The sequence below is a fragment of the Stegostoma tigrinum genome, chromosome 26 (assembly GCF_030684315.1).
Source record: "Stegostoma tigrinum isolate sSteTig4 chromosome 26, sSteTig4.hap1, whole genome shotgun sequence".
Classification (NCBI taxonomy): domain Eukaryota; kingdom Metazoa; phylum Chordata; class Chondrichthyes; order Orectolobiformes; family Stegostomatidae; genus Stegostoma; species Stegostoma tigrinum.
In genome coordinates, this window is record NC_081379.1 from 25,330,800 (window position 1) to 25,352,279 (window position 21,480).

The 21,480-nt window shown below is 38.7% G+C and overlaps 1 protein-coding gene across 1 annotated transcript in view; it reads left to right on the forward strand.

Moving 5' to 3' along the window:
• Nucleotides 1-20,619, forward strand: part of setd1ba (SET domain containing 1B, histone lysine methyltransferase a) — a 120,014-nt gene extending 99,395 nt beyond the window's left edge. The window contains exons 15-19 of the mRNA XM_059655054.1: nucleotides 3,969-4,136; nucleotides 9,358-9,495; nucleotides 11,372-11,491; nucleotides 15,574-15,711; nucleotides 18,317-20,619. Of these exons, the coding sequence (XP_059511037.1) occupies nucleotides 3,969-4,136; nucleotides 9,358-9,495; nucleotides 11,372-11,491; nucleotides 15,574-15,711; nucleotides 18,317-18,490 (738 nt within the window). The 3' untranslated portion in view covers nucleotides 18,491-20,619. The remainder of the gene's footprint in view (nucleotides 1-3,968; nucleotides 4,137-9,357; nucleotides 9,496-11,371; nucleotides 11,492-15,573; nucleotides 15,712-18,316) is intronic.
• The last annotated feature ends 861 nt before the right edge of the window (nucleotides 20,620-21,480 follow it).

Sequence of the window (21,480 nt, forward strand, 5' to 3'; positions counted from 1 at the left end):
ACCAAGATGATTCAATGTCAAGCCCTGGTCTGCACTGAGTTGGGTGTTACATGATGACCACTCCAGTTTACACTCTGTGTTTCTGCAAGCTAACAATGCAAAAAGCAAATCACGTAGTCTTCACATTGGAAGAGAAAGCATAAATTGAAGGGATGTATCACCCTGTTTAACATTGGATATTCTGCAGCCTTTCACCATGTGTACAGGAGTAAATCATTTCCAAGATGCGTATTCCATTTCAAATTAAACAACTTTTTTTATTCACTCCATGGACACTTTCTGAATTGCTGTATCTTTGTTTTGATTTGAACTTCTCTAGTCTACATTAATGTTCCCTTCCTGTTGCAATGGTACAAATAAACCACTGCAAGACAGAAACTAGCTATCATAAATATTGGTCAGATTTAACAGTGTTACTGCAGCAGAATATTAGACATTTATGATGGTCTGTGTCTATCTTGTAGAATTACATTTACTAATTAAAGATATGTTTTTGTTTATTTAAAAGAAAATCTGAAAGCAGCATTTGCTTTACAACTTTAATTAGTTTAAATACATTTGGGTTCCTTGCCAGCTCTTTATGCGTATTCATCTGTTTTAAAAATATCATCTGACATAGTTTCTGTTAACAAACATTTCTTACTGTAACACATTTTTGAATAATGTCTTCCCAGTCAACGTTTAATGTTGAAATTGGTTGTCAACATAAAATAGCAAAAGGTTTTTCCAACATAACTATTTTTAAATGTATGTTTTGTCGATGAGTCAAACAACTGTCAGTTTTTTCCCCAGAAACTGAAATATCTAATGCTCAAGCTAAGCTTTTATGCAACTTAAAGTAAATTAAAAAGACACAGCTTTCATTGCATGTTAACAAATGTTCCTTTTTGTTTCTTTTAATGCCTTTTCCAAAAGTTTTTACTTGAAGGCCTCAATTACATTCAATGGCATTGTTTCCATTCAGATCATCAAGCAATGTACAGGGTTATAAAGAAAAGGCAGTTGAAAGACACTAACGGATAATGTTCATTCCGAGAACCAGAGCAGACATCATGGGCTGAATGGCTTCCTTCTGCACTGTTAACATCTGTGTTTCTGCATCTAAATTATCAGCTTTGATTGGAAAATTTTATCTCAACAATTATTCATCTCTGCATTCTGAGCACAAACACTTACTGTTTCCCAACATGCTATCTGTGCATCTTCATGACTTGGAATTTGTCTCTGGAGAAATTTTTAAAAATTCTTTCCTTTTTCTGAAAGACTTAGAAAGAAAATAGAGATTCTTAAATCTTTATTTTGAACCAGTCTGACACCAAACTGTCTTTGTTATTATGAATGTAAAAGACGTAAAATTAGAGTAGGTATTGACCTTTTCAATCACAAAAAGACCAATGGGTTTGCTTTTAAAAATTAGTTACCATGTCAATCATTTGAAATTTCAATTTAGGAAAAGTCTAAACTATTTTCAAAGCTTAATTTCTTTAAAAACTTAAACTGTTAAACGTGTAAATTACAACTTAATTTTTGATTATTTAGTGGAAATTGATTTTGTGGATTGTACTGGTGCACCCAAAGGTAAATTTCATGTCAATATATTAATGTGCTTTAAGTCATTCTTATCAAGTGTACATTGCTGACTAGCCATAGGTTTGGATAATGTGATAGCCACAAGCATTCAATTTGGTAGAAAACATCATACATTCATTTACATATTTATTAAATTAGGCACATGAATTTTCAGTTTATCATTTTACCAGTTCATGAACAATTCCACAAAATACCAACAGAAGCCATACAAGTAAAGGTGTTGGCTGTTTCCTAATCAGGAATACAATTACTTACACTGGAATGCCCAGTTGGGCTCATGGCTAATGTATTGTTCTAAAGAAATAATTTAAAGGCAGAAGCTAGTTGGCAACAAGAAAAGTGATGGAGTATTGGGTGGGTGGTATGGTCTTCGGGGGCATATACCCGATGGCAGAAAGCAGGCTTTAGGCAGATCAAGCGAAAACTGATGGATGGAAATACGGAGGGGGGGGGAGGAGATTAGGCCCATCTGTTTTGAAATGGATCAGCAGTAGTTTGCTTCCTAATCGTCTGGGCTGCTCTCCTCTCCACGCACTTACTGTTGTGGCTCTCTACCCCTGCTATCCATCAATTATTGCCAGACTCTGAATATCCTGTACCTTGTTTTTTGCTGAGGCCTCAGCACTCTCATGACTATCAATTTGTTCTTCAAGAATTCTATTTCCAATTCCTGAGGTCACAGGACCACCTCTGTGCAGAGTTTCTCTCTGCTCTTGGAAATTGCACCAACATTTCAGAATGTCCCCCTATTCTAACAGCTGGACCTCAAAATAATGGTACATTTGGAAAATCTATTCCACTGAAGCCCCTCTACCTACATCCAATGTTTATATTGGTATTCTTGGTGATAATAATTGCCATCACACTGCAGTACTTGCTAAACTTTTGACTCTCAGCATTGCCACATGTGATGTGCTTCTGTTAATTCTAATCTTGCATGTTGTGCAAACATCTTTTTACTTCCCACTGAATATTTTCTATAAATGCTTACATGCAAACCTATAAAATGCAGAAAAGTCTTCGCTAAGCATGCTTGCATTCGTGGTAGAAAAGCTTAACCTAACATATTAGTTGCAAACTAAGTAATCATTTTGCCATTATGGTTTGATAATTAACCAAAATGCTGCTTAGTTTTTAAAAATTTCATCCCTGTCCATCGCACTGCTGCATGTTGGTTTTATTAAGGAATGTTTAGAGAATGTATTAAGCGAAGTAACATGAGCATACATGTTATTTTCACATCCCAGTATGAATTTATTTTAAAATAAATTAGTTGAATTTTAGAATCAACAGAAAACATTTGTATTATGTAGATGGTTAGAAAATGTGAATATTCCAATTGCAGTAAGAGGCACAAACTAGAGACTCAAAAGATATCAATAATAAACGGAGCAAAAATTCAGTCATATACTTCCAGGAACCAACCACTAATCACTAAACCTAGAAAGTTATTAACCAGTGTTGTGTCCTGAATGCCTCAACTTCTGCTATTAGGAAACATTGATGTTACTCCCAATACACTTATGAATGCAATTATCAGGAATCCATCAGTGGGTGAAACTGCGTTCCAACCACAAGATTAGTAAACATTGCATTCCACTACCATTGCCCATCTCCTGGACCCATACCAACAAATTAATGTCATTGCTGTCAAATCTTACTATTGTAGGCGTGCAAAGTATTGGAGCACCTCCAGTATAAGCAAACACTGCTCCCACATGTCCTCCTGCTAGATATTAGATAATTAATTCAAAAATAATGCATTGATAAAGGTGCAAGTTGATTACTACAGAATAATGGACTCCCATAGAACTTTACTCCCAAGGCACTAATTTTAAAAAAAGCCCTAACAATTATGAACATGACATTTGGTTTATTCAGCAAATCAATAATCTGACCTTTTTCTTCCTAATATGACACAAACAATCCCAATTAATGAAGTAGCATATCCTCCAAATCATAATGCAGTAAAAGTGTTAATATCGATTGTAACATCTGCCTAATTATGTTTTTAATTTAGCAGACAATTACTTGTGTCAATTTGTGGATTTTTTTATTTTGAGAGTACTTTTGATAATTTGGCTACCATCTATGGGAAGGCGAAAGTGGAGATGACCAATTATTTCAGATGGAAATTGAAAAGATACTCGAAGAAACAAACTTGCAGGGTTATGCGGTTGATCAGGAGAAGTGGCACTGAGTAGAATGCTATACAGACAGCCAGTGTTGATGGGACAAATGGCTTCTGTCTGTGTTGTAATGACTCTGTGACTCTGACTTGTAGTTCAAAGCAAGATTGAGAAAAGCTCACTGTTTTAAACCTCTTTTGGTTAGGAAGTTACCTGTTGCATTTCAGAATTTCTCCTTAACATTGTGCACATACTTATAGTTCCACTATTAAGAAAAAGAAAAAAGAAGATGGAATAAGGGAGCATGTCACAGGCTGTGCCCGCAGTGAAGGCTATTACAAAATCAGTAACAAGGACAAAGCGAAATACCTCAACATCAGTGGCACGTTAGCCGATGAGCCACCGACTGACACACAAGTAAGATTACGAAGTAGAGAGAACATTTGAATTTGAAATTCCAATTCCCTAATATTTGCCAGTTCCTTTCTCCAGACTTGCTTTATATTTGAAGATCAAATTTAAATTCTGAAGCAACTTTAGAACTTGCGTGGCAATTTCTTTTGATATGCAGCTTGATTATTGATTAAAACAGTTCCATTGATCCCCCCCCCCCCCCCCGGGTGTTGGGTTCATGCAAGCTAAATTAAATTGCTTGGCATATTTTTGTAGTGTGTGGAACTGGTGAATGTGTTGTCTGCCCCTGCTTTTAATTGTTTTAATAGGGTTGTGGGGATTATTAATTTACACGTGAAAGGAGGACATTAAGTTTGCACTATTTTTTAAATGCTACATGTGCAATGGTCATAAACATTCTGTGTTTGAGATGTTCGATTTCACAATTGCTGTTTACAATTCAGAGTTAAGTTTCAATACCTTGAAACAGGTCATCACTTGCTTGTTGTAGAGCTGTTCTAAATCGCAATGAAGTATCATTGTTTGTGTGTTACCATAGATTTACCAGCATATGTGAATACCCTTTAAAGAATGTCGTGGCCTAAGCATGGTATTCTATTAATCTATTGAAAAGACCAAGTTGAATAAAATGTTTCAGTTTACTGTTGTGCTATTCAGTGCATGTTTGTAGTTTCTTTGCAAACTTTTCTATCAGGTAAACAGTATTTGGTAGTTGTGTATTATTAAGGTGGTATATGGTATGCTTTTTAAAATACTTTTTATTCATGCATGGAACCTTGAATGCTGGCCAAACAGCAATGACATTGCCCATCCCTACTTGCCCTTCTGAAGGTGGTGAGCCACCACCTTGAACCACTGCAGCAGGTTGTGCTGTGGGTTGACCCGCAATGTCATCAGGGAGGAAATTCCAGCATTTTAACCCAGTGACATCAAAGAAATAGTGATGTATTTCCAAACCAGGATGGTGAGTGGCTTGGAAGGGATCCCACATGTGGTGTTCCCATGTATCTGCAACCCTTGTTCTTCCAGATGGAAGTGTTCAGGGGTTTGGAAGTTACTGTCTTAAGATTTTTGGTAAATTTCTGCAGTGCACCTTGCAAACATTACGCGCTGCTGCCACTGAGTGTCAGTGGATGTGGTGCCAATCAGTCAGCCTGCTTTGTCCTGGATGGTGTCAGGAGGCTTGAGTGTTGTTGGAGCTGCACCCATCTAGGCAAGTGGGGAGTATTCCATCACACTCCTGACTTGTGTCTTGTCGATGGTGGACAGACTCTGGGGACTCAGGACCGATTCTTGAAGCAACTGTATTTATACAGCAAGTCCAGTTGAGTTTTTGATCGATAGTAACCCGAAAGATACTAATATGGTCAATTCAGTGATAGTAACATCATTGACTGTCGAGGGGTATTGGTTAGATGATGCCTCATTAGTGATGATCATTACCTGGCATTTGTGTAGCGCTAATGTTACTTGCCACTTGACTGCCCAAGCATTGATATTGTCTCGATCTTGTCGCATTTGAATATGGGCTGCATCAGTATCTGATGAGTTGTCAATGGTCCTGAACATTATGCAATCGCTGGTGAACTTCTGGCTGAAGATTGCTGTGAATGCTTCAGCCGTATCTTTTGCACTAATGTGTTGGGCTCTTCCCCCATTGAGGATGGGGATATTTGTGCAACTACCTCTTCCAGTGAGTTACTTAATTGTCCACCACGATTCATGACTGAATGTGGTAGTATTGCAGAGGTTAGATCTGATCTGTTGGTTGTGGGATTGCTTAGCTCTCTCTGTCACTTGCTGCTTGTGCTGAGTGGCATGCAAGTAGTCCTGTTTGGTGGCTTCTCCGGGTTGATACCTCATCTTCAGGTATGTCTGGTGCTGCTCCTGGCATGCCCTCTTGCAATCTCCATTGAACCAGAGTTGATGCCCTGGCTTGATGGTAGCGACTGAGTTGGGATATGCCTGGCCATGAGGTTACAGACTGTATTGGAGTACAATTCAGTTGTTGTTGATGGCTCTCAATCCTTATGGATGCCCAGTCTTGCTAGATCTGTTCAAAATCTGTCTCATTTAGCTCGGTGATAGTGCCACATAACATGATGGAGGGTATTCTCAACGTGAAGGAGGGGTTTCATCTCCATAATGAGTGTAAGGTGGTCGCTTTTACTCATACCGTCATGGACAGATGCAGCTGCAGCTGGCAGATTTGTAAGAATGAGGTCAAGTAGGTTCGTCCCTCTTGGTTCCCTCACCATCTGCCACAGGCCCAGGCTATTAGCTATGTCCTTTAGGACCTGGTCAGCTCCATTAATATTGCTGACATTGAAATCTTGCCCTCGAGCATACATTTTGCACCCTCGCCACCCTCCATGACTCCTCCAAATTTTCAGGATGGAGGAGTACTGATTCTTCAGCTGAGGGAAGACAGTGCCTCCTAATCAGCAGGAAGTATCCTTGCCTGAGTTTCACCTGAAGCCATGAAACTTAATGGGGATGAGGAGTCAATATTGAGGACATGTTCAAACCTTTGATTAGAGGAGTTGGGACGTCATGTTGAGGTCGTACAGGACGTTAGTAAGGCCTTTGCTAGAAGATTGAGTCCTGTTCTGGTTGTCCTGTTATAAGAAGGACATTATTAATCTTCAGAGGATTCGGAAAAGATTTATCAGGAGTGGAGGGTTTGAGTTATAAGAAGAGACTAGATAGACTGAGACCTTATTCACTGGAGCGAATGGTGACCTTATCAAAGTTTATAAAATTATAAGGGGCATAGATAAGGTGAATAGCAAAGGTATTTTGCCTGAAGTGGAGGAGTTCAAAACAGAGGGCGCATAGTTTTAAAGTGAAAGAAGAAATGTTTTGAAAAGGACATGAGGGTCAACTGTTTTTTTTAACAGATTGATTAGTGTATGGAATGAAATGCCAGAGGAAGTGGTGGAAGCAGGAACAGTTACAACATTTAAAAGACATTTGGATAAGTACATGAGTAGGAAAGGTTTGGAGGGATATGGGTTGGGAGCAGGGAGGTAGGAGGGGTTTAGTTTGGGAATATGGTTGGCATTGACTAGATGGCCTGAAGGATCTGTTTCCATGCTGTATGACTCCCAGTGTAGCTCCCTCTCAAATATTTGCCACTGTGCCGCCACCACTGCTGGGGCTGTCCTGCCGGTAGGACAGGATGTATCCAGGGACAGTGATCGTGGGCCTGGGACATTGTTTCTAAAGTATGATTTCTGTGAGTATGACTATGTTGCTTGACTATTCTGAGATAGCTCTCCCAATTTTGGCACTAGTCCTGGTAAGGAGGACTTTGCAGGGTCTACTGGGTTGTTTCTGCTATTTGCCTAGGTCAGTGCCAGGTGGTTCATCCAGTTTGATTTCTTTGTTGAAACTTTGTAGCAATTGATACAACTGATGCTTGCTAGGCCATTTGAGAGGGCAGTTGAGAGTCAACCACATTACTGTTGGTCTGGAGTCACATGTAGGCCAGACCAGGTGGGAATGGTAGATTTCCTTCCCTGAAGGGCATTAATGAGCTGGATGGGTGTTTTTTTCCCATAATCAACAATAGTTTCATTGTCATTAGTAGCTTACTTCCAGGTATTTTGTATTGAATTCACATTTCACCATCTGTTTTGGCGGGATTCAAACTCAATTCCCTGGAACATTAGCTATTATTTCCTCCTGAATATAGAATTGTGACCCCCTAAGAAAAATCAAAACCAGAGCCCCTGAACATAATGTCATACAGTCGAGGATTTTTTTCTTATTTCAGTGATCAAATTGATTTATGTTGTGAATATATGTAAAGTATATATTCTGTGTTGCTTCATCTGAGTAACACTGTTCTCCCATTCCTCATTTGGTTAGTAAGTTTGCAATGACTCCAGAATTGGTGGTACAGTTGACTGTGAAGAAGATTATCTAAGATTATGAAGAGATCTTGACCAATTGGCCAATGGGCTGAGGAGTGGCAGATGGAGTTTAATTTGGATAAATGTAAGGTGTTGCATTTTGGTAAGACAAATAAGAGAAGGAAGTATAAAGTTAATGGTGGGGCCTGGGTTGTGTTGTCGAACAGACACCTGGGATACATGTACATGGTTCTTTGAAAATTGTGTCACTGGTAAACAGGGCACTAAAGAAAGCATTTGGCACACTTACCTTCATTGTTCAGACCATTGAGTTGAGGTGTCATGTTGCAGCTGTACAGGATATTGGTGAGGCCATTTTTGGAATATGTGTACAGCTGTGGTCACCCTGCTATGGGGAGGATATTATTAACTTGGATAGGGTTGAGAAAGGATTTACCAGGATGTTGCCAGAAATGGAAGGTTTGAGTTGTAGGGAGAGACTGGACAGGCCGAGACATTTTTTTCACTGAACCGTAGGAGTTGAGGGGTGACCTTATAGAGGTCTATAAAATGGTTTAAGGTAAATAGCAGTGGCCTTTTTCCTAGGGTTGGAGAGTTCCAAACTGGAGGGCATATTTTTAAGGTGAGAGGAAGAAGATTTAAAAAGAACCTGAGGGCAGTTTGAATGTGGAACGAACTGCCAGAGGAAGTGGTAGATATAGTTACAGTTACAACATATAAAAGGCATTTGGATAGATATGTGACTGGAAAGAGTTTAGAGGAATATTGACCATATGCAGGCAAATGGGACTAGTTTAAGTTGGGGAAACTTGATCGGCATGGATGAGTTGGACCAAAGATCCCATTTCCATGCTGCATGTCTCGATTTAATGTTGCCGTTTCCATTTTTTCCTTTGCCAGTGACTCAGAGTTATTGGCACTGTTTCCATTTTATGGCAGTGTTCTGTGGGATTGGACTCTGCCACAGGATATGCGTGAGGATCATAATTCTTGTTAAATTGTGCAATGATTTCCACCCTGCAGTGTGAATCGTTGTTGGGTCCCCTGCACCATCAGTCAGGTAGGATCCAGAGCTGACGGTGAGAAGTCTGTTGAGCAGTAGAGGAGAGTGATTTTGATAGATTCTCTGATTAAAAGTGGTGCTGAATTTTTATGAACCTGAACATGAATGATACCTGTTGTATGTTGGAGATGTTTATTTGTTTGTTAGATTGCTGAAAGCCAATCACTTGCATGATAATCAGCAACAAAAATAGGGCATAAGGCAAATAACTATTTATACAAACTCTTCAGATTTAAGTATGTTTTACAGAGCCAAAACTACTAATGTGTTTTCTTTCAAACAGGGAATGAGTATTCCAGCACAACCACATGCTTCCAGTCGAGCAGGCTCAGAAAGGCGGTCCGAGCAGCGCAGACTCCTCTCGTCCTTTATGGGTGGCTTACCTGCAGATAGTGATCTCCTTAAATTTAATCAACTGAAGGTTTGTGATCTCCATCCCATTCATTTTGGTGGTAGTTTCTAAAGCTTTCCCCAGAACAGGATCTCAGGACAGAAGACATTTCAGTCCCACCAGATGTGTTCACTCGCATTAAAACTAAACCATCTGCTGCCTCCAGATCGAATGTTCTGTTTGTTTAGGTGAACATAATGCATATGCCTTTTGTTAAACCACTGATTTTCTTAATATTACCCTGATCTTTTTCAGTTGGTTTTTTTTTTAAACGTTTAAGTCTCTTGAATGTTTTGCTAAAATTTGTCAGTAAAACATTTTTATTTTTTCTTTATTTCTGTCTTTCTTTGCTTTTATTATTTTATGATTCAATTATTTTTGCTGTTGTGTGGTTTCATAGGTACTGGACTCTCCGTGGTATCTTCCCCAAATGACAATTCTGAGTAAGGACAGTGAGTGTCAACAAGTTATATAAATGCTGAGCTTGATTCCTGTGCAGTTAGCCAAAGCCTAAACCTAAAAAGCTGCTCCCAGTGCCCTCCTTCAGACTGGATAACCCCAGCACAAATTGGAGGAACAAATCTGCGGTCCACCTACTGTGTGGACTTTGTACTATTACTATCCCAGGTTTCTCAAGTTTATTCAGGAGAATTATCTATATAGTGTTTCCAATCCAACAACGAAGAAGACATTGCAGGAGTGGATAGGGAGAATTGGTTCCTTTTAATAGGAGAATACAGAACTAGAAGACTGACAAAGTTAGATGATTGAAGAAAGAAGCAACAGCAATGTGTGGAAAGCATTTATGCACTTCAAATAGGTAGGGTCTGGAATTCACTGTAAGAGAGTGTGGTGGCAGCAGATTCAAACAAGGCCTTCAAAAGAGAATTGGATTTTTGTCTGAAAAGAAAAAAAATGCTGAGCTGTGAGGAACAAGTGAGGTATAGAGACTAAGTGATTTGTTGTTGCGGAGAGCTGGCATGGACATACTGGGCTGAATGTCCTGTGCTGTAACTTTTCTAGGTAGGCATTACCGCAAGATAAGCATTTATTGCCTATCCATAAATTCCCTTAACTGGGTAGTCTGCTTGGCAATTTTAGGGCAAAGTTAATAATCAGTCACATTGTTGTGAGCCTGGAGTAACACAAAGGCTGAACCAACCAAGGATGACTGATTTCTGTCTGGAAATGATATTAATGAACTAAGTGAGTTTTATGATAATCCAGTAGTGAGGTGGTCACTGTTATTGATACTTGCTTTCATTCCAAATTTATTTATTAACTGAATTTAAATTCCACAACTCCTAATGGCTGTGTTCACATTCTCGATTAAATTGTGTACAATTGTGAAAGAAGATATGGTCCTGACCCGAAAGGACTCCAGCCCAGCTAGTCGCCGCCTCCCTAACCATTCCTCCCACCTCAACCCCACCCCCATCCCAACCCACTAACCTCATCCCACCCCCCCTGACCTGTCCATCCTCCCTGGACTGACCTATCTCCCCCCCTCCTCCCCACCTACATTCAACTTCACTGGCTCTAACCCCGCCTCTTTGACCCGTCTGTCCACTCTCACCCCATCAACTCCTTAATCCATCTTCTATCCGCCTCCCCTGTCTTCCTATTTATTTCAGAACCCCCTTCCCTTCCCCTATTTCTGAAGAAGAGTCCTGACCTGAAACGTCTGAGCTTTCCTGCTCCTCTGATGCCGCTCAGCCTGCTGTGTTCCTCCAGCTCTACACCATGTTATCTCAGATTCTCCAGCATCAGCAGTTCCTACTATCTCTGATCATAAATAATACCTTGTTTTATGCATGGCCATTTTTTAGTTATCGATGCTTACAGAAGGAGTTTTTTTTTCCAAGGAGATTAGAAACCTGTTTTAATTGCACCTTGTCACTAACAGTTCCGTAGGAAGAAGCTGAGATTTGCCAAGAGTCATATCCATGAATGGGGGCTTTTTGCCATGGAACCTATCGCAGCAGATGAAATGGTCATTGAATATGTTGGACAAAATATCAGACAGGTAAAAACTTGTTTACTTCTCACTGTATGTTTATCCCCTTTTTGGTTTGCAAAAATTTTCAGATCTCTGTAACTTGTAACACCAAAATGTGCTTCTGACTGTGCTGGACACTGTTAATCAAACAAAGTTTGACATGAAGGTATATAAGGAAATGTTAAAAAAAAATTGCCAAAATCTTGATAAAAGATCTGAGTTATAGAGAAGAGAAATATAGAGGGATAGGTTTAGGGAGGAGTTGAAGAACTTAGTTGATGTGATGGGTGGAGCAATTAAAATTGGGATATGCAAGTTCAGAATCAGAAAAGCACAGATGTTGGATGATTGCAAAGCTGGAAGGGTACATGTAAACAAGGATACAAATTTTAAAATGGACATGTTGCTGGACCAGATGCCATTGTAGTTCAGTAAGCAAAGGAATAATGGGTAAACAATGGGTGCAAGTTAGGATACGAGTAGCAAAGTTTTGGTTGACTTAGGTTTATGTAGCATGGAAGTTGAGTGACCAGACAAGAAAATACTGTAATAAAGTTGGGTCTGGATCTAACAAAGGCATAGATGAGTGTTTTTATCAGTAGGTCATTGAGACGGAAGTTGAGATATTGAAGAGATGAAAGTCTGCACTCTTGGTGGTGGAGTTCATTCTTTTTATTGGGCAGAAAACAGCAGTGGTTGTGAGCTCTGATAACATGCCAGCTATCAGACTCAAAGACTCATTAATTCCAGAACTAATTGTGCTGATCGTAAAGCTGTTCCAGTACAACTACAACACTAGCATCTACCCAACAACATGGATTGTTCCCTTGGGTGTGTGCTGTCCACAAAAACTACAAGTACAATTAGGGGACCAATTATTACCCCATTAGTCTACTTTAAACATCAGCAAAATGACAAAAGGTGTCATTTACTATCACATGGCAATTATTCAACCATAATCTGTCCATTAATAATTTGGATTTCTCCAGGACCGCTCTACTCCAGACTTCATTATTCCTTGTTCAAACGAACAGAAGAACTGAATTCAAGTGGTGAGGTGAAGGTAACTGCCCTTGATATCAAGGAAGCATTTGACTAAATGTGGCAGCAAGGAAGTCTAGCAAAAGTGTCATAAACCCTGTTACCCTTGTTGTTTTGTCAATGACCTTCCTGCCATCATAAGGCCAGAAACAGGAATGTTGATGTTTGTACAGTGTTCGTTCACAACACCATTAAATACAAGAGTAGTACATGCTTACGCGCAGTGAGACCTGGATGATATTCAGGCTTCAATTGATAAGTAGTAGACACTGATCATCTTCAACCAGAGCAAAGCTAACCCATCTCCCTTCGATGTTCAACGGCATTATCATCACTGAATCCCATTTTGAGATTACAATTGATCAGAAACTTAATTTAACCCACCAAAATAAATACATCATCGACAAGAGCAGGTCATTGATTGTGAACTCTGAAGTAACACACCTCCTAAGTACCCAAACTCAACACCTACAAGGTACACGTCAGGAATGTAATGGATACTCCAAAGTTGTCTGGACGTATGCAGCTCCAATGACACTCAAAGCGCTACAGTACCATGGACAATTCAATTTGTTTGATTATCACCATTCAATCCACTTTAAATAGTCACTCCCTCCGTAACTTTGCATACTGCTTTAAGATGCACTGGAGCAATTTGCAGGGCTTTGTCAACAGCACCTTCCAAAGCTGTGACCTCTATCATCCAGATTGACAAGGGCAGCATGTGGGAACATTACAATTAGTAAGTTTCTCTCAAAGCTGCAGAACATCCTGACTTGGAGCTATTTAGCTGTTTCTTCACTCTTACTTGGACAAAATCCTGCAATTGCACCTTTAACAGCACTGAGAGTATCCCTACAGTGCATGGACTATAGTGGTATAAAAATGCAGCTCATCTACATCATCTTGAAGGTAATCAGAAATGTGCAGCAAATGTTGACCTAGCCAGAGACTCTTGTATTCCATAAAAATTAACTTTGAGAAAAGGTCGCAAATGGTCTGTTTGAGGTGCAGTAAGTGGCCAAATTGCAGGATAGCATCAGTTCTTAAAGCAAAGTGTGTGACAAATGCACATCAGTCTCAATATTAATTTGGAGGAAATTTCTGTTCATACACAACTTTGTATTAGATTTTACATACAAGTATGAAATATGAGGTAGTGAAGGGGTCAAGAGAGGCGATAGCGAGATGGGGTAACCGTTGTCTGCATACCTGTGGAACTTGACGTGTTTTCAGATGAGGTCAGCAAGGCATCAAGTAGTTAAGAAATAGAAAGGAACTGATGATAGATGCTTGATTTCCAGAAGGAATGGAAAGATAGAAGCATTGCAGGTAGTTCTGTGGTTACCACAAGATTGATCGGAATAAAAGCTGACAAGGGAAGAACCACCCAGATGGGTGCGGGTGGAGAGGGCCTGGAAGAGGATAATGTGTTCAACTGTGTCACTAGCTGCAACCAGGTCAAGAAAGATGAAATGGGCGAGTCTGTCATGGTTACAATCCCCAGAATGTCATTTTTGATTTTTAATAGGGGCTTTGCTGTGGCAAGGGTGGACTCTCGATTAAGGGACTCATAATATTCATTTCCTTCAGTACCTTTAGATGCATCATATCCAGTGGTGGTGCCTCAACAGCTTTTAAGTACAGACTGTTTAGGAAAAACCTTCTCCTTTATCAATTTTAAATCCTTCTGGTGTATCAGTTGCTGTTGCCTGGGTAGCATCATCTTCCTTGGTAAAGACAAATTGAAAATATTCATTTAAAATAAAAACTACTCCCCCTGCTTCCATGCAGGAAAATAATAAGTACCCTAACCAGTTTGTAGGTTCAGAGTCATTGCCAATCCCTTTTTTGATCCCTTACAACTAGTTACTCCTCTGTCACCATCTTTTACTGATTTATAAGCCTTAGGAGGACTTAGGGATTCCCTTTAAGTTAGCTGTCATTATTTTCTCATATTGTCTGTTCGCTTCCCTTATTTGCTTTTCAATTCTCCTCTGAGCCTTGTAATTAGTTTTCTTGCAATCAAATTATCCAGCTGACATTTATCATTAACTAATAATCTCACTACTGCTAATGATTCCATACCAAAAATAATAAATCTTCTAATACCAACAAATCCTCCAAGTACTTAATACACTTTACTCATAGAAATAATCTTTAATTGATGAAAGAATTAGACTCATCAGCTGCTCAATGTAATTTGTTAATACATAATATTTTTAATGCAGAGCAACAATACTCACCAGTCATTTACCTATTTGTTCCCCTGTGATATCGCATCCTGATCTTTCTTTCTGACACACACTCTGAACCTTCAAACTGGTTAGGGTGCTTATTATTCCCCACTCGGCTCGTTCTCCTTCTCAAAGTGCGGTCTTGCGTTCTTTGCCATTCTCTAAGACCCACTCTGTTATTGCTGAAGGATCAAGAGCTTTCTAAATTTAAAATTGCAAGTTTTATTTGAAGCAAGAATATCACTGATCCAAATCGATGGTGCTGGTAACCAGAAATATCTATGCACAGCAGTTTCTCAATCTTTCCTCATTGACGAGTACTATGCTTTGACACTGCAGGCTAGAGGTAAACGTAGGTTTGAGTTTCAATGGAATCTTTGTTCCTTCATTGGCATTATGAATAGGGAGCACTACCAGGCATCCTTCAGTGATGTTGCTGAACTTCATGACAATGCTGTCAGTTTATTCATTTGCTAAGTATTAGCTTGTCCATGGGAATCCAACCAGGCACATTGAATGCCACTCTATAACCGAAATGGAAAACTAATCACTTAACATTGTAAAAATGTTCTACAAATTTTTTTGTAATGCTTTAAATGAATTTCATTTAAATGAATAATTTTGGGCTAATCACATGGCAACAGATAATTGTGTACCTGATTTGACCCACAGTACTCAGACCTAGAGAACCAAATGTCTCATTTCAATTAACCAATTATTCCCACGATAGATATTCATTGTTCTTTACAAACCAGTGTTTTATGTGTTATTCATTTGCCAAACATGGAATGAAAATTCCTTTAACCCATGCCTGATTTTATTTCTGTTCAGGTTATTGCAGACATGCGAGAAAAGCGATATGAAGATGAGGGGATTGGCAGTAGCTACATGTTCAGGGTAGACCACGATTCTATTATCGATGCCACAAAGTGTGGCAATTTTGCCAGATTTATCAACCATAGCTGCAATGTAAGTATGTGCATTTGTCAGATGTATTTGAGTGTTAAAACTTATACATGTAACTGATGCAAGTATTGTTTTGACTTCAACATTTAGAAATATGGAAATGTGGGAACAGGGATAGGCCATTTGGCACTTCGGGCCTGTTTCGTTATTCAGTAAGATTAATGCTAATTTAGTTTAGTCTCAGCTCCACTTTCCTATGTATACCCATTATCCTTGACTACCCTTGTCTATCAAAAATCTAACTAACTCAGCCTGAAATAAATTTAAGACTCAGCCTTCACTACTTTGTATGGAAGTGAATTCCATGCTGTAATTACTCCATGGGAGAAAAAGGTTCTCCTCCTGTCTGTATTCTTAAACTATGCCTGCTAGTTTTAGCCTCCCCCAACAAAAAAGAAACTCTTCATGGTATTCGCCTTCTATAGTTCCCTCGATCTTGTGTTTCTACACAAGATTCCATACAAGATTGTGGAAGCTAAGTCTTTAAATTTATTTCAAGTTGAGTTAGTTAGATTTTTGATATTCATTTAGCATTAATCTTACTGAATAACGATACAGGCTGAATGTGCCAAATGGCATGTCCCATTTTCACAAGATCTCCTTTCATTCTTCTAAACTCCAATCTATGTAGGCCTAACCTTCTCATTTGTTCTTCCTAAAATAAACCCTTTATTCCATGAATGAGTAAAGTGAATGTTCTCCAAATTATTCTAAAGAAATGCTTTTTCCCCCCAAACAAGTGCACCCAAACTGTACATACTACTGTGTATGAGGCCTCACCAATGCCTCTACAGCTGAAATGAAACTTTCCTATTCTTACATTCCATTCTCCTTGTTATAAATTTAGAATGTCCCATTCATCTTTCTATATACTTTCGTACCTGCATACTAACCTTGTGATTCAAGCACCAGGAATTCCAGATTTCTCAGTACAGTTGAGTCCTGCAATCTCTCATTTAAATAGTATGCTGCTTTTCTATTCCCCTGGCAAAATGAACAAATATACATTTACCCATGCTATAATCTGTCTGCCAGATTTTTGATCAGTCACTCAACCTGTTTATATCCCTTTGTAAACAGTTTACCTCCCCTTGACAACTTACTTTCCAGTGTTATCTTGATGTCAGTTTTAACTAACATAAATTCAATTCCTTCATCCAAATCATTGGCAAATAGTATATAATTTAGAAGCCATTTCAAATAGTCAGTAATTGGATAATAGTAAACCCTGCCAAACTTGAAAAAATAAACAGGAAGACCTAGAAATACTGAGGAGATATGGCAATCTGCTCTGGTTCGGTAACTTTATAATCTTAGTTATCAGAGGCTGACATTTTTGAGACATTAATAGATTGGCACATTGCATTTATTGCTAACAGTGGAGCAACACAAGTAATTGCATTTCTCAAAAGGCACCTACAATATTTTACAGAAATACAATTCACAGGCCTGACCTGCTGAGACCTAATTGTAACTTGCCTTTTGAGAAACATGAACCTTATGGTTGCTTGAGTTGCCATACAACAAAATTGCCCCTTAAATTCTGAAGTGATAATGGGAACTGCAGATGTTGGAGAATCCAAGATAACAAAGTGTGGATCTGGATGAACACAGCAGGCCAAGCAGCATCTCAGGAGCACAAAAGCTGATGTTTCGGGCCTAGACCCTTCTTCAGAGAGGGGGATGGGGAGAGGGAACTGGAATAAATAAGGAGAGAGGGGGAGGTGGACCAAAGATGGAGAGAAAACAAGATAGGTAGAGAGGAGAGTATAAGCGGGGAGGTAGGGAGGGGACTGGCCAGTCCAGGGAAGATGGAGAGGTCAAGGAGGTGGGATGAGGTGGTAGGTAGGAAATGGAGGTGTGGCTTGAGGTGGGAGGAAGGGATGGGTGAGAGGAAGAACAGGTTAGGGAAGCGGAGACAAGCTGGGCTGGTTTTGGGATGCAGTGGGGGGAGGGGACGAGCTGGGCTGGTTTTGGGATGTTCTTCCTCTCGCCCATCCCTTCCTCCCACCTCAAGGTGCACCTCCATTTCCTCCCTACCACCTCATCCCGCCTCCTTGACATGTCCGTCTTCCCTGGACTGGCCTGTCCCCTCCCTACCTCCCTGCCTATACTCTCCTCTCTACCTATCTTGTTTTCTCTCCATCTTCGGTCCACCTCCCTCTCTCTCCCTATTTATTCCAGTTCCCTCTCCCCATCCCCCTCTCTGATGAAGGGTCTAGGCCTGAAACGTTAGCTTTTGTGCTCCTGAGATGCTGCTTGGCCTGCTGTGTTCATCCAGCTCCACACTTTGTTACCTTAAATTCTGAACTCGGGTTTAAATTTTAATTGAGCCATGGGCTTGTACAACACAATAGAAGGAACTTAAAAATTACTCTTACACTTGAATATTTAACAGAGCACTGATTGTTGCAAATGTTTTATGTCAAATTTTGTTTTCATTTTGGTAGAATAGTGTTGGGAGTCCTTTATTTAAAAAAAAATACACTTGCTAAAACTAAAGATATCTTGAATCTTTATTCTAGGCATGAAGAGAAATCCTTGAAACTTGATCACAAAGCTATTGTATCGTCCTTCCTAACTGTGAATTCCTTTTCTCTATAAACAGCCTAATTGCTACGCTAAAGTTATCACGGTGGAGTCACAAAAGAAGATTGTGATTTACTCCAAACAGCAAATAAATGTGAACGAGGAGATTACATATGACTACAAATTCCCCATTGAAGATGTGAAAATTCCATGTCTGTGTGGTGCAGAACACTGTAGAGGAACCCTCAATTAAAAGGGCCTGGTGTAAGATGCTCCATTTTAGAGCAGTAACCTAGATGTGGTTGCACTTGCCAAACCAACAATTCGCACTTCTGCTGAACCTAAAGCTAAAACGCACATAAGTGTTGGGACTGCATTTAGGATTCAGGTGCTCTTCCTCTGGAAAGAAAGGTGTTTACCACTTTGTGTCACAGTAAACTAGTCCAGTACTAGTTCTTCCTCCCAGGTTCCATGTAGTGGAACAGGGTCCCCACTCTTCTTTCTGCCTCAGTGAATGCTGCTACCTTTTCTTTTGTGTTCTTTTATACAGTAAGGAAAAAGAAAATGCAAAGAAATGATCATTTAATACTTGAGAAGGTTTATGGTCAGAATATATTTCTACGCAAGTAAATAAAGTAGTTGATGGGAATTTATGGCCTCAGCATTAGCATCTTGTATATCTAGTCTAAGTTTGGTGCTTTTTTAATGCTTTATTTCTGTCATTTTCCTTTTACATATTTTTAATTATAACAATGTTTTGCAAATTGTAGATATGCTGGCTTAGCAAATTTTTATTTTTGTGCTAATGCACTAGGGTTTGGCCTATGGAGGCTTTGTGCACTATTCGCTTACAGACTTGCACGTGACTATTGGTAATCACCTTCTCTGTATAAAGTTCCAGGGTTTTTGTGCTCTCGTGGTTATCCATAGCCAGGAGAGCTCTCTTCCTGTTGTTTATATTGTACAAAATAATTTCTACCTACAGGAAAAAAAACAAAAAAAACTTTCTAACCTCTGACAGAATTTTCACAACAAATTTCATTTATAATTTTTTGTGAAGTTTTCAGGGATCATTTCAAACATGTAAACATTTAAAAAAGGATTTTTGAGCTCAATTTTCATCGTGTACATAGCGCACCTGGGTTTCTCCTCTCTGAACATTGTTTCTTGTAGAAACATATCCTTTCAAATAAAAAGAATTTTGCTGGTTCCTTTGTACTTCAAAAGCTTGTAAATAATTTATTAAGAAAGTGAATATTGTAATTTGGGTTGTTGAAATACAACTCTAACTAGAGGAGGCAAATTTAAAAAAAAATGTTTAACAATGAGCTGGTAGCAATTTTTTCAGCTTGTGTCAAGCTTTGTATCATGTAAATTCTGTATAAATATTACCTCTATCAATTACTTAGATTTATTGGAAGCATTAAGGAATACAGTAAAAATGTTAAAAGGTCAGACTTTTTCATCTCTGATACCTACTGTGCAAATTGTATTTATTTGGAGGAAGAAAGGAGTGTACAGAAATTAGAAAATATGGCATCCCTTGTATGTGTGTTAGCCAAGCATAAACTGGATATCGAAGTTTTTTTTCCTCCTTAATATCCACTGTAATTTTTTTTCTCAAAAACACTGTAAGGGACACTCGGTACCTAATAAAGGGTTATTATTTTAAAACTAGCCCATTTGCTTGTTTTTTTCCTTGTATTGTACAGATGCTGTTATTTTAACCCTTTCACTCATAGATGCCAGGTTACTAGGTTTTATTCAGTTGTTTCCTGGGCAATATATTCTCGTAAACCAACCTATGTACAGTAGCTCTCTAATCACTGTATTTAATCATTCTGGCACAAATAAGTTATTATTTCTTATTGAAATCATTACTCAAAAATATATTTATTCATAAACCTATGATGTTTCTGCAGTTATCTTGTCACTTTTATCAGTCTTTTAACACTCGACCGAATTCAGTTCTTTCATCACTTTGGGAACAAGCTTATCTGAATTTTAGTTGTAACTCGGAAGAGGTGTGTGAAAGGGTTAAACCTGAAAGTGTTTGGATTTCTTTTTCTCCCCAGAAAGTGGGTTGTGGGGGGACCCGGTGAATTTCAGAGGGGTCTAGGTGTGTAACAGTTTGAAAGAACAATGAATACACCTGTTAGCTCTAGGGTTTTGTTTTATTGCAGTTTCTGCTTTGGTGATATAGGGATTACTTTTGTGCTTGCAAATTTCCAGATGGAATCAAATGAATTTAAAGAGTGTTTTGTTTTGTGCAAATAGAAACTGTGCTAAGTGTCTCATTTTGATGAAAGTGAAACTGTTCTGTGGTTGTGTTTTACTTGTAAATATTTCTTCATATTTTTGTGAATTCATTACTATGTAACAATGTATGATAGTACCTTTTATAAAGCAATCCATAAATATACTGACCTTTTCTTACAGATAAACTGAATGTTGTCATTTATTCTGGAAAAGTTATTTTCTATACAATTAACAGATTAAACTCTTAACTTGGTTTACTGTTTCCAATGTATAACAAAAACAAAGCTTGTCAACTTTTTTTCTAGCTGTAACAGAAATAGTTCTGTTGTAAATCCAAATGGCTGAGGATGGATAAACATTAATTAACTAATAATCAGGAAACCACTTGCACCTTGATAAGATCTCAGAATGGGATCCATGTGATGACACATAATTTCCAGAAAAAATACTTTAATTATTATTTTCACGCTTTTTAAACGATATCAGATGCTGCAGGCACTGATGGAAGAATTTGACCATTTCAGAACTATAGAGCTTGAAATTAAAATGAACATAACTTGCAAATTGATTCCTATAAGGCATGACTGTTCAAATTTCACAATTGAATGTAAAAACTGAATTTCAACTTATCAATATTATTCCATATGGTCCTCAATCATCTCCACCCCATTCTATATGCTCTGCTGGGAAATCTTTACATTTACTTTTTTGCTTAGCTAACATCTGAGAAATATTTCATCTCTTCTTTCTAATGTTATTGGAATTCAAATGGAATTTCTTTTGAAAATGAACCTGTTCAATCAATGCTGTTATTGCATCTTTAGGTTTGACTTAGTCTTCATGACAACAAGATCGCTTGTTAAAGGTCAGTTTTCATCAACTCAGGATATTGAATAAATGGCTCACAAACTCTGAATTGCTGGTAGTATTATGCAGAAATCAAATGTGTGTGTGTGTGTGTGTAGTAAGCTCGCATGACCTACA